The following is a 12,580-nucleotide window of genomic DNA, read 5'->3' as shown; positions in this document are numbered from 1 at the left end:
ATTGCTGGCTGTTTCTGGGGCTAGGAGAAAAACTGTTCTGGTCTACAGGGTTCAAGTGCCTCCTACAGAACAGTCTAAATGTTCTTTTGATCATGGCTGGAAAATAAGCAAGTAGAGTTTCAAAATAAACCTAGTAAAGCACATGTGCTTCATTAGGAAATGGCCTTGGAACTTCAGACACAAACGTATACTTTGGATAGTGATGTCAGTGATGTCATTTCCATGCCATTTCTCCCCAGTGAAAGCATGGGAATGACCTTTATTCCTGTCTTTTTCTTCTATTGTTTATAGCTGTAGCACAAAGTTAAATAATTCAGAGATTTAATTTCCAGAGTAATTTCCTATATATATACTATCTATATTCCTCTATAAAATAAGTGTAATTTCCAGGTGGCTGAACCTGTTTCAACTTTGTTCCTCCTTGGATAGCTGGATGTAAGGGTGGCTGGATGTGCTCATCCACGGGCAAACAAGCTGAGGGAGGAACAACAAAGAGTTTCTGCTGATGCTTGAGCATCCTTATTTAATTAAAAAAGTAATCAAGGAGCTACTTGCACAGCCCAGTACATAAATCGACTAGGTCTTCCTTTTCTCTCTCCTGAAAGCCCCGGGCCTGCAGGCACAGCCTTCTGTGCCTTGCACTGGAGAGTCTGTCTTCATTTCAAGCTGATATGCAATGGAAACGGAAAGTAACATGTGGTAGCTGCCATCTGTGTAACACTGATGACAGAAGCTAACTTGAATCAACTAGTGGATTAAAGGCACATAAATATGTGGTTTCCAAAAATAGTCTTTTACAGAAGGCCCATCCAATGCAGCATTTGGATGTTTTGCTGTTAGCATCCAGCATTGGAGCAGACCTCCTCTCTCCTGTTCCTACAGGGACGCTGTCTGCAGCAGCCAGAGCTGTTCTCAGCAGCGCTGGAAACAAAAAGTAGCCTTTCTAGGACATTGTATACGAATCAGGCTTCCGCAGGCAGGATGACCTTTCTTTCCACATTACATGCCAAACTATCTTCCCAGCTAATCAGAGAATTCTTGAGAGAAAAGAGGAATTTGTGGAATTTGCTAGCTGTAGAGGGCTGGATCTTTGCACTGTGGTCCTCATGTGCAAAACCAATCACTTCCTCAAGCCTCTGGGGAGCTGAGCTTTGTCAGACTGCTCTACTCCTGCCCCTCCCGCCTTTATGGGAGTCGTTCGTCTGTGGGTAAAGCAGAAGGATGGGGCAAGGACAGGTAGCTTTGTTTGGTCCACACTTGGAGCTGACCCAGGGGCTTCAGAACCTCAGATGCATTTTAGCTGCCATAGCAAGTGCCACTGCTGTGGAAGAAATTCAGGTAGCTCTCCCTCCTCACATAACCTTCCAGACACTTGGATGTCCTTTTCTTGAGAGTTTCCCTTTCCGGACACGTGTTGTGTTTAAACTGCTGTAGGTATTTTTCGTGTTTCCTGCCTTTCCTCAGCTGCATCTCTTCAATGTTAAGGCCTCTGAGCAGGCAAGACTGCCTTGGCATGGGCAAGGGGCTTCTTTGCTGTCCCCTAGTCACTTCTTCTGCAAAGGGTCTCATGAAACTGAAAAACAGACTGAACTCAGGAAGGTATAGATATTTCGTACATCTTACAGTCAATAGTGTTTGAATTTGGATTGCTTCAAGAGGTGTCTTTTGGCACGTTTTTCTTTGTGCTCTCTTTTTTTTAAACCTTGTGACTAAGATCAGCTTTGAATGCTTGATGTTAAGCATACAGCCACTATTTCCCTGATGCTGAAGCTTTGAATATGTTGCTGTGGTTTCTGTGTTACTTGCACAGAGTTTTCTTCCCACTTTTTCTTTGTTTCACTAAACAGTAACCGTTGGCAAGGAAACACATATGGAACTGAAAATTATTTATTAGGAGTAAATTTATCAGGTCCTCATTCTGAGAGTATATGCATTTGTTCAGGCAGAAAAAAATGCAGTTTGGGGTTTGGTATTGACTGAAGGCTTCAAATACTCAGGGGAAGGCATTTTCTAGAAATGGATTGATAGTCTTATATGTACTTTCCTAGTATTCATATTTCATTCAGTGGATTACAAACACAAAATTGGGGGTTTGATTTTAAGAATGAGAAAATTAAAGGAATCTCTTTGATCTTGGGTGCAATGTGCAATTAAATACATGTTTCTGATCAAGCCAGTGATCTAGGCATTATGATTTACAAAAACATGTCATAATAATGTGAAGAAAAAATAAGGTGTTGTAAAAAATGGATCCCTGTATATTAGCTAAAACAATACTTTTAAAACAGGAAACAAAGAGGACAAGTAATCCATTAGAAATTATTATCTGACCTAAAAGGCCGTTTTACATGTTACTACACTAACTTGGAAACCATTCTTAAGCTTTAGATAATTAAATGAAGGTCATAAAGGAGTGTATGAAGACATAAGAAGGGTGGGGTTTTTTTTGTTTTTAAGAGTTGTGATGATGAGTAAAAATCTCTGGAAGCGGAGTCATGTGTTAGAATACAGCAACAAGGAAACACCAGTGTCAGGAAGCAACAAAAAATTACACATTTTGAAGAGTTCTGCATATCCACAGGCCAGAGGTGAACTGCAATGAGACGAAAAAGGTGATCCGATCTGTGGTGTATTATTAGGTTTTTCATGGACTTCTTGTATGCAGTACTATTTCCTGCAGACTTTTACTGAAAACCACTAAATGCAGGAGACATAAATTAATCAAATGAGCTTTAAACACTTGTGAGACTGAACATCCTTGTTCACAGTATGGATGAGAATGGTTCCTGGGCTGGGAATTGCAGCTAAAAGAGATGTCTAGCAGAGGTTGACGTAAATGGTATGATCAACCTCAAAGTGATAGAAGAGTGGAACAATGCAAGTATAACGGTAACATAATCCTGATAACTGCACATTCTCTTGGGCTGGTAAGGGGACACCAATCAGACTAACCACTAAAAACCCATGAGGGTTTTGTATATACAGACAAAGTGTATGGAATTGGGATTTACTTTGCTGGAAGTTTCACCAACTGCACATACATTTCATTTGCTTTAAGAGACCTAACTATTTCTCTATCTGCAGTACAGAGAGACAGATTCTTAAGTGGGATAAAACTGACAATTTCCATGAGTGTGAACTGCGTGGAATTTATATTCCACACTTCAACAATAACTTACATCTGGTTTATCATAGCTAACAGCAAATATGAAACATACACTTCTGAAGCAAGGGGAATAAAAATCCACTTTTCTGCTCCTCCTGATTTAGGAAGTTTTTTTGACTTGATGTCTTAGTTCCATTTAAGTGCCAAGAACATGAAGTAATGTTGGCTTCTATTAATCTTGTTTTGGGGGGCATGACACTTTTAATGGGAAAAGCTGATAAACATCAGTCTGTGAGCATGGGAGTGGACTGTAACATAAATACTCTTTTCCTGAATGGTCAAAATGAAAACATGAATGCCCAAGTCTGAGAGTTTCTTAGAGTGAACAATGGTATGTGTATCCCTATATATATATATTCATGCACATCCACATGCATTTTATACATTCCGTGGTGTTAAGGGAATGTATTTGCATAAGGAATCACACTGTGCAGTGTTTGTCCTTGTCTTAGCTGCATCCTGAACTGAAATAAAAATCAATGACCAGCACGAATTTTTAACACTGAAATGATCCCATTCTTCCCTTGATTGACAGGGCACACTTCATAAGGCTTAAAACCAACTTCCTGCAAGCCAGGCAGGGTGACTTGATAAGAAAGTGGAATTTAAGGCAATTAAGTGTAATCTGAGCCATGAGAATATGTTTGCAGACTGCAATTCTACACCAGCTGTTTTCAATGACATTCCGACCATACAATGAAGATTTTACAAACCACATTTATTCGAGGGTTGAATTTTCTGCTGTGGGCTGATAATACGCTGTCTGGGGGACTGAGTGAATTCAATCTATGAATGAACATGGTGAGATGAATTAAAATAATGAACAGAAATCAGCTGCTCTTTGAGCAGGATGAATACAGATTGTCAGTAAAACACCTGCATAAGCAGAACATCAAAATCGGGAAGAGTGAAGCATGAAATCTCATGTTTGACTTGTGACTTTAAAAATTGTGTAAAAAGGATATATTTAAAAAGTTTGTTTTTCTAATGTGAAAGTATCTAACAACTATATATCTATTTATGTCTGTTTAGAAAGCATATATATGTTCCTATTTTGGTCTCAACTGTGTCATTTTTCAGTGTAGCTGTACCAGTTGAGGAAGTTGAGACAAAGACTTTACCTCTTCCAAGAGTTCACTGAACATTGTAATTCAACAGGTATTAGAGGCATCGATGATGCACCTTTTGGAAAGCCAAGAGTGAATGATGGTGCTGGCAAATCCTTTTGTGTCCCATTCATTTTATGTTTTCTTGAATTTTCTCTTGTAAAAATTCCTGGGATTTAATTTCTTTCTGGTAGAAAATACATGAATAAGGTGAAGAAAACCCAGAGAAAACTGTCTTTTGTATCTACAATACCTTTTTTATGCCTGTGCTTTATGTCTTTTATGTAGGGATTATGTTGATTGTGGGCAATAATACAAGTATCTCTGCGAAGCAGAAACATTTGGGTTTTAAACAAGATGAAAATGAGAGGTGTTGCCTTGTGCTAGGGAAACAAAGAAAATGTAGAGGTTGTGGGAGTATTTAGAATTGCCGTCCTCAGCCTTTGTTTTGTAAGAACAAGAACAGGGAATTGAAGTAAACAAAATATTTGGACCGGATCCTGCAATTCCTACATGGGCAAAATTCCCAACAGTCCCAAGGGAAGTTTTGTTTGTGTTGGGAAAGCCGGATTTGGGCCCATTGTTTCCAGTTAGGAACCAGACTTGTGTTTATTATCTTGTGATAGACATCTCATGGGTTTAACAGCTCAGATTCGTCAGCCCCATGTCCCTGAATCTGGAGGAGAGAGTGGGTGCCTCACTTTGCCTCTCGTTCAGGCATAGCTACATTGCAGATGATTTCAAAAATCACTTTCTTCAGTAATGCTTAGCTGTCTCCCTCCTCCTGTTGATGTTAAAGGTCGTGGATTTTGGCTGGCATGTGTGTGATAAGAAGGGTGGTACTTTCTGCTTGCTTTCCTCTGGTATTAATGACTATACAAGATGAAGAGCAGTCAGTGGACAGCAGGCTTCCCAGTATGAGATTTCCTTTGCAAGCATATGCAATTCATCCAGGATAAAATTACCAGCTGATGGTTGTGCAGTTGGTGGCCTTTTTGTGAATGAACCCAAAGCATCCATGTTCCTAATCACAAGGACTTAACCTGGGAACCCTTCTTCTCTGAGGGATCTTTAGAGAGAAAAGTAAAATTCACTTTGAGGTCCTTGCCTTGTGGCAGAGACAAATATAGCTAAGTCTTTCCTGATAAAGGATTTTTTGTTACTTTAAGAAATCATTAATATTAAAATGCCTTGTGCAATTGTATTTGCAGATTGCTGATTTTGGACTCTCCAACCTTTATCATAAAGACAAGTTTCTGCAGACCTTTTGTGGAAGCCCACTGTATGCTTCCCCTGAAATAGTTAATGGACGACCTTACAGAGGCCCAGAGGTAAGAAGGGTCAGTTTTTCTGTGGTGGGATGGGGATGTCTTTAATGATAATATTTGTGAGGGGTAGTCTTAATGCAAATGTTACTGTACATGTGAGTTCACTTGGGTTTGTCCTGTATTTGAAGTTCTTAAGCTGCTTCTTTTGTTTACAGTGCCTGTGGATGGTTAGCAGGATGTTAAATACCAGTTTGCTCAGCAATAGGTGCAGCTGGACACGGTTCTGCTCTTGTGGTGCTAATGGCATGGAGAAGACCAGGGATCAACTTTCCTGGGCTTACACGTGTTGTGTCTGTATTTCAGGTTGACAGCTGGGCCCTTGGTGTATTGCTTTACACTCTGGTTTATGGAACGATGCCCTTTGATGGCTTTGATCACAAAAATCTCATCAGGCAGATCAGCAGTGGAGAATATCGTGAGCCAACACAGACCTCAGGTACGAAAAAGGAGGGAGAGCCATGTACTGAGCTGACAGCAGTTCAGAATGGAGCATTTTGTTCGGCCCCTTCCAACATGTTACAGTGTCATATTAGAATGATGTACACCAAAAATAAAATCTCATTCCCCTACTGAGTTCATCTGCTATAAATTCCCATCTGGGTACAGCACTTTCCAAAAGCCCTTTTGAAATTAAAATTTTGTAGCAGATAGATTTTGTTGCCTTGGGGGAGCTGTAATGGGCTCTTTTAAGTAGATCTGTGGCAGTGGAAGGTCTGTTAGTTATTGCAATTGGAATTGTTCAGATGAGTTGTAAACTGCTACAACAGACTGGTACAGAGCAGTCTTCTCACTACGCTGTGGGCTATCATAAGCAGAGAGAAGGTGAATGGTCAGAGCAACAGAGCCTCTTATTAAAGAAGGCAGGCCAAAAACTGAATTAAAGCCACTGTGTTCACGCTGGCTTCTAGGATAGCACATTAAGCAGTCACCTGACGGAAAAGTAGCAGCTAAGTCTGGCTCACTGATAATAATTACTCCTTTCAGCCTTAAATATCTATGCAAATATTATATTCAAAGGAATATTTATCTTGTATCGGCTGTTTGTCATTCCTTTCAATTTTCTGTCTTCTTGCTCTCTGAACGAAAAGAAACCTTTACAATACACAGAAGACTACACTGTTTGTGGAAAAAGTAAATACAGAAGCAGTAATGTGTAGATTATTTGAAATATCCCAATTCAGTTTTATTTTCCTCTAAGTTTTGTCATTAGAGCCAATAGGTTGGTGACTTCCTTCATTAATATGGAACTATTCACTGTCTAATACAGTACAAACCTTAATTTATTGGATAGCCCAGTGTACATTTTCTAGAGTGAATCACATTCTTCTGATAAAAAGTAGTGCTCAGAGGCATTTTTCATCATTGACTGATAGTCAAAGCCTTGTTCCCTTTCCCTTTCTCTGCAGTATGGAGCATTTTTTTTTGCTCATTTTATTGTTTTCACACTTTCAATTTAAACTGACAAACCTAAGAATACCCATATTCTAAAAATGTTATATGCCATTCTTCATCCATAGATGCTCGTGGTCTTATCAGGTGGATGCTGATGGTGAACCCTGAACGCCGAGCAACCATTGAAGACATTGCCAACCACTGGTGGGTTAACTGGGGCTACAAGAGCAGTGTCTGTGACTGTGATGCCATGAGGGACTCTGAGTCCCCACTGCTGGCAAGGTTCATTGATTGGCATCACCGTTCTACTGGCCTCCAACCAGAGACTGATACCAAAATCAAGTGCCTTTCTAAGCCCAAAGGTCCTGAAGTCACACTAGAGAGACAAAGGTCTCTGAAAAAATCAAAAAAGGAAAATGACATTGCACAGTCCATCCAGGAAGGAGGAGCTGAAAATGCAAACAAACCGACCTCCAAGAGACCCAAAGGCATCCTGAAGAAAAGGAGCAACAGTGAACATCGCTCTCACAGTGCAGGTTTCATTGAAGGAGTTGTCAGCCCAGTGTTACCCTCTGCTTTTAAGATGGAGCAAGAGTTGTGTAGGACTGGCGTGGCCATTAAAAGTGTTGTAGAGGGAGAGGTAGCTGGCAAGTATGGCACTAAGCAGTCTTCACTAATGCCAAAAAAAGGAATCTTAAAGAAGACTCAACAGAGGGAGTCTGGCTATTACTCCTCTCCAGAAAGAAGCGAATCTTCAGAACTCTTGGACAATAATGATGAGACAGTAAACAGTGACACTTCTCCAGGGGTCACAGAGCCGTCCAGAAATGGGTCTTACAGCCATTCCTGCAGGCGTAAGGGCATCTTGAAACATAACAGCAAGTATTCTACCAACAGCACTGAACCTGCTTTGATTAGCCCTGACACACCAACACTGGAGGCCATGGAAGAAATGGTCTTGCCTGGGGACGCATTACCTCGAAGTTACAGTCGCCCTTCCAGCGTAATTAGTGATGACAGTATTTTGTCCAGTGACTCATTTGATTTGCTGGATTTGCAAGAGAACAGGCCAAACAGGCAGAGAATACGGAGCTGTGTCTCTGCTGAAAATTTTCTCCAGATCCAAGACTTTGAAGGACTTCAGAATCGCCCACGGCCACAGTATCTAAAGCGTTACCGCAACCGTCTGGGGGACAGCAGTTTTTCTCTTCTCACAGACATGGATGATGTGACTCAGGTCTACAAGAAAGCCCTCGAGATCTGCAACAAGCTCAACTAGCAGAGGGAAGATGGAAAAGGGAGGGAAGGGAGTTATTCTGTGTACCTTTATGATGGAGTAAGCCAGGTCACTGATTTGCTGACAATAGTAGGTTTTGATTCAGAGGTGCTGACTGTACCTACTTAGCTGAACTCCAAGTAAAGTTGCCCCAAAGCCATCTCACACTTCTCTAATTTTGTGTCCTCAAAATGTTACCTACCTGACCAGAGAAAAACCTTTGGTCTTTGTATCTGTGATGAAAGCACATCAGGAGCTAACAGACAAAAGCATCAAGATTTGATAGCTCAAAGTCAAAGCTAGACAGAATTAAAACTGGAAGTGAGTGACACACGTTTTGAGAGGTTTGTAATTGATATTAGATAAGCTTTATAAGGAGATGAGCTGAATTCTTCTAGTCAGATTTGGATGCCTTTTAGAACAAGAGGCTTTATTTCCCTCTGAAATTATTTGTCTGGGTACAGTGATTGCACACTGGGAATCTTTGGCTTGCATTATGCAGGACACCAGGCTAGGTGGTTACCATGGTCCCTTCCACCAGAGTGACCTGAGAGGTTCTGAACATGTTCTATGATAATTTGAGAGACCTGCCCCAGGAAAACCTCATGAGGGGTTTGTGGACGAGCGATGGAGGAGGCATTCATATCTAGACCTCCCACAGTGTCCAGAGCCATTGCTCTTCGGTGAGTAGAAAGTTCTAAAATTGTTTCCTACTACCAGCAAAAACAGAGCCACAGAAATGACAATGGAAACTGGAAGGAATGGGTGTTATCAGCAGCTAAATGACCTTTTAAGGCATTTCAACCCATACGTTCAATCTGTGACTCTTTCCAAATGGCCAGCCAGATGAATGCCCAGACAAAGATGGATCTGACAAAGTGTCTCAAGGGTTAACCGACCCTCTAATCAAGAGTTCAGTCACTGTCAGCAAGTGGTGCCACCTTGCTGCTAGCTTGTAGTATTTGGAGGTGACAGTTGTTTGCAACCAGAATGTTAGGTAAGGAAAAGGTTGTAGAATGTAGGAAATGGATAGAGGTCAGAAAGTTAGTGGGAAGATGCCTTTCTGCAAATGAAAATGTTTCTAGGTTAGTGGTAATGGAGCAGAAAGAATAGAATGATGAAATGATAATGGTAGATTTAATAACAGTTAGCATAAAGTTGTGGGCCTGCCTCTATCTAGTGTAGCTGGTACTGAGTGTGCAATGATACCAGTTTGAAAAAAAAGGATATGTGCTTGTGTTCACAGACATGTCCAGCTTACAGACCGGAGGCTTTAACTCCCATAAAGGTACCACATGGGTCTACTGGATTACCTGAATGTAAGCCTATGTCAGAAAGGCACTGTGTGTTTGACAGGCCTGGGCAAACTGGAATCTTCAGGCCCATTTCAGTCTCATTTCCATGAGAACATAGCCCCTGGCTTTCTTGGAGGTGCACTGGTGTGATTAAATCACAGGTTTCTGCCGATGATGTCAAATGATCCACAGCTGCAAAACTTGTATCCACACTCATACCCAGAGCAGAGGGGCATGGGGCAAGTTCTGGACTCACTCCTGCCCTGTAAATGGAACGGAGAGTGGAGTTTGACCCACTGTGTCCCAAAGCCTAGAGATGGTGCAGAAACTGAATAGAGTTCCTCTGGGGATTCCTTGGGAAGCGGGGATAAGTCCATATATCCATAATCTGGAACAGGGAGCTATTTCACTTGCAGATTAATCTTACTCAGTCATGGTGTAATGGTACTTAAGTCTGTTAGTTTCTCCTAAAAATCAAGTGTGCTACCTAGTAAAAAATGAACCAGACTGAGTTTCCTAAATCAATTACTTACTCACTTACACTGGACCAAATTTGACTCTGAAATAAATGGCATCAATACCATGAAATCTCTGAGAGACATACTCTCAGGTGGTCAAGTGAAATCTGGCTCACTGTCATTTGCTCAGGAGGGGCAACTGCAGGTCACTTCTCTACAGATGTGTACCTCTCTGTATGATATTCAGATGTCTCATCTTCTCTCACAAGCCCTGCATGTGCTCTTTTACCCCATCCCAAACCAGCACCCCATTTTGCAGTGTGTTGAATTAACAGGTTTGCTGTGGTGCATTTTAAAACAACTCAACGTAGTCTCCATGGCCTTTCTGAAAGAAGGGTGGATGTGCCTTGCAGCCGCTTTTAACTCATGCCCTGGGATGTAAGAGCTGCATCCTCAGCTGGTGTGAGTCAGTGCTGTCCAGTTGAGGCCAGAGCATCACATCTTCCCTGCACATCTGGCACTAAACCTTGAGTGGATTTATAGAGGTTCCAGGACGAAGGGAAGGGAGTTCAACTGGCTGTGGCAGGGAAGTGAGGAGCACCCTGAAGGCTCCTATCTCCGAGGCTTTTGCCCAGGCCTGCTTCCTTGTGTACAAATGTGAATGAGTGAGTGACTGCTTGCTGCCAAACTGGAAATGTTATGTAGGGATTTACTGGCATGTTACTGGCATGTTACATGTTTACTGGCATGTTATCATTCCTAGAAGAGAAGAAAAAAAAAAAAAACTTGACTGCACATTGTTACTATTAGTGTTGTGATTCTTATTTAATTTTTTTTTTGTAATACAAAGTCAACTTTTTTATTTGAATTTGTCTTTTTTTTAATTTATTGGTCTGAAAGCCATTTCAAAGTTATAATAATATATTTGGTGTAATTTAATTGGTGCAACATTATTTTACAGCTCCGGCCAAAATTGTTTGGTGTTATTTTTTGGGTTTTTTGTTTTTTCTCCCAATCCTTGGTTGGTTTGAGCTCTACGAGGCACACAGGGAAAAACGCTGGATAATCACCCGAAGTGTTTGTATTTTTAATCTGATACTGTTTTTTATTAAATAAAATGAAATTAATGTAACTGTGAAGAGTCTCTCTCTCCCCCTTTTCTTTTTCACTGTACATCAGCATGAGCCAATGCCAAATGGTAATGAACATGTCATAAAGAAATACAGCAGCATCTCAGCACTTTGTACCAAGTTGTTTATGCAAACCTCCTTGGCTCATTTGTGCATTTGAATATATCATGGGTGGCCACAGAGACTCCCTTGCTGTGGAGCATTTGGCACTGCAAAGCACACAGAGCTTTCAGCTCTAGAAAAGTTTGGTGGAGAACAGCTGACTGGGGGTTTTCTGTTGAAGATAAATGAGGTTTGTGGGCCAGGTATGCTGTAGGTGAGACAGAGCTGGCTGAGCACACACAGCAGAACTCATTTGTAGCTCAGAGACAGATGGTGATGGTCCTTTCTCCTCCCCATCTGGGAAAAGGACAGTTTATTGACAATGTTTTTGTTGGTAAAATTTAGGGGGTTTGGGCAGTAATTTGATCAAAAAAGACTCATGGCCATTCACTGCTGTCAAGTGTGTGTCGATTTTGGTCTGATGGCCTTGAACAGACAGTAATCAGCTGGTGAGAAGGGAAAAAAGGGAGTCAGATTTCATTTTTTTGGATTTTCCATGATCACCAGAAGGCTTTGGATTGTTTTTCTTGGAATACAGGTGGGCATCATAAGGGAAGCTGGGTGTTAGGTATGCTGTGTGTGCTGGGGACTTGTTAAAATAAAGGAAATGGTTGGCAACGTCTTCACATTGGCTCTGAGCAAGATACCATTAAGCTTCACCCTTGATGCAGCCAGCCAAGGTACCTGTGGTATATATTCTGCTTTTTTAAATTACAGGCAGTTTGGATTAGGATCCAAGGTTTGGATATTGTGAAAAAAGAAAAATTTAATTTTTCATTAATAGTTGTAATTCATTTTCTCTCTCTTGAGCTTTTTAAAACAAGAAGCCATGGCTGTAGCTGCTAGATTACGACCACTTAAAACCTGGTGGGAATAAAGGGAAGAAGTCAATGGTGCAGAAGGGGAAGCAGGAATTAATACATTACAAAAAGAAAGATTATCTGCTGTGTGCTAATTGAGTCAGGAATTATGAGGTGTATAGTCAAAGTCAGCATGCCTGTTCTTGCACCTGAGGTGAATAAGGTTTAATTGTGCTGCTGGTGGAAAATATACTGCAAGTCTCTTCTGTAATAACAATTATGAAACAACTTTTTTTTTTTTTTTTTTTAACACACTAGTTAAAAAGTGGAGGACAAACTATTTGTTTGATTTAAAAAATAATGACTTTTGGAAAGTTCTGGATGGCTGGGCATGTTGCACATTTGTGGCAAGCTCTGAGGAGTAATTATATACATGTTTGTACAGATCTGAGAGTGCACAACTCTGGCTGGGGTGGGGTGGAAGCTCAGAGTCTTAATTTTCCTTAGAAGATAAGTGCAGAGCAATA

The 12,580-nt window shown here is 40.9% G+C and overlaps 1 protein-coding gene across 1 annotated transcript in view; it reads left to right on the top strand.

Annotated features, from left to right (window-relative positions):
- Nucleotides 1-11,160, top strand: part of NUAK1 (NUAK family kinase 1) — a 46,577-nt gene extending 35,417 nt beyond the window's left edge. Inside the window, exons 5-7 of the mRNA XM_066183960.1 lie at nt 5,484-5,603; nt 5,904-6,036; nt 7,118-11,160. Coding sequence (XP_066040057.1) covers nt 5,484-5,603; nt 5,904-6,036; nt 7,118-8,271 — 1,407 coding nt within the window. The 3' untranslated portion in view covers nt 8,272-11,160. The remainder of the gene's footprint in view (nt 1-5,483; nt 5,604-5,903; nt 6,037-7,117) is intronic.
- The last annotated feature ends 1,420 nt before the right edge of the window (nt 11,161-12,580 follow it).

This window comes from Chamaea fasciata, unplaced genomic scaffold, assembly GCF_029207755.1.
Source record: "Chamaea fasciata isolate MVZ Bird 193981 ecotype frontalis unplaced genomic scaffold, bChaFas1.0.hap1 SCAF_5, whole genome shotgun sequence".
NCBI lineage: Eukaryota > Metazoa > Chordata > Aves > Passeriformes > Sylviidae > Chamaea > Chamaea fasciata.
This window is presented reverse-complemented; position numbering and strand designations above follow the sequence as displayed.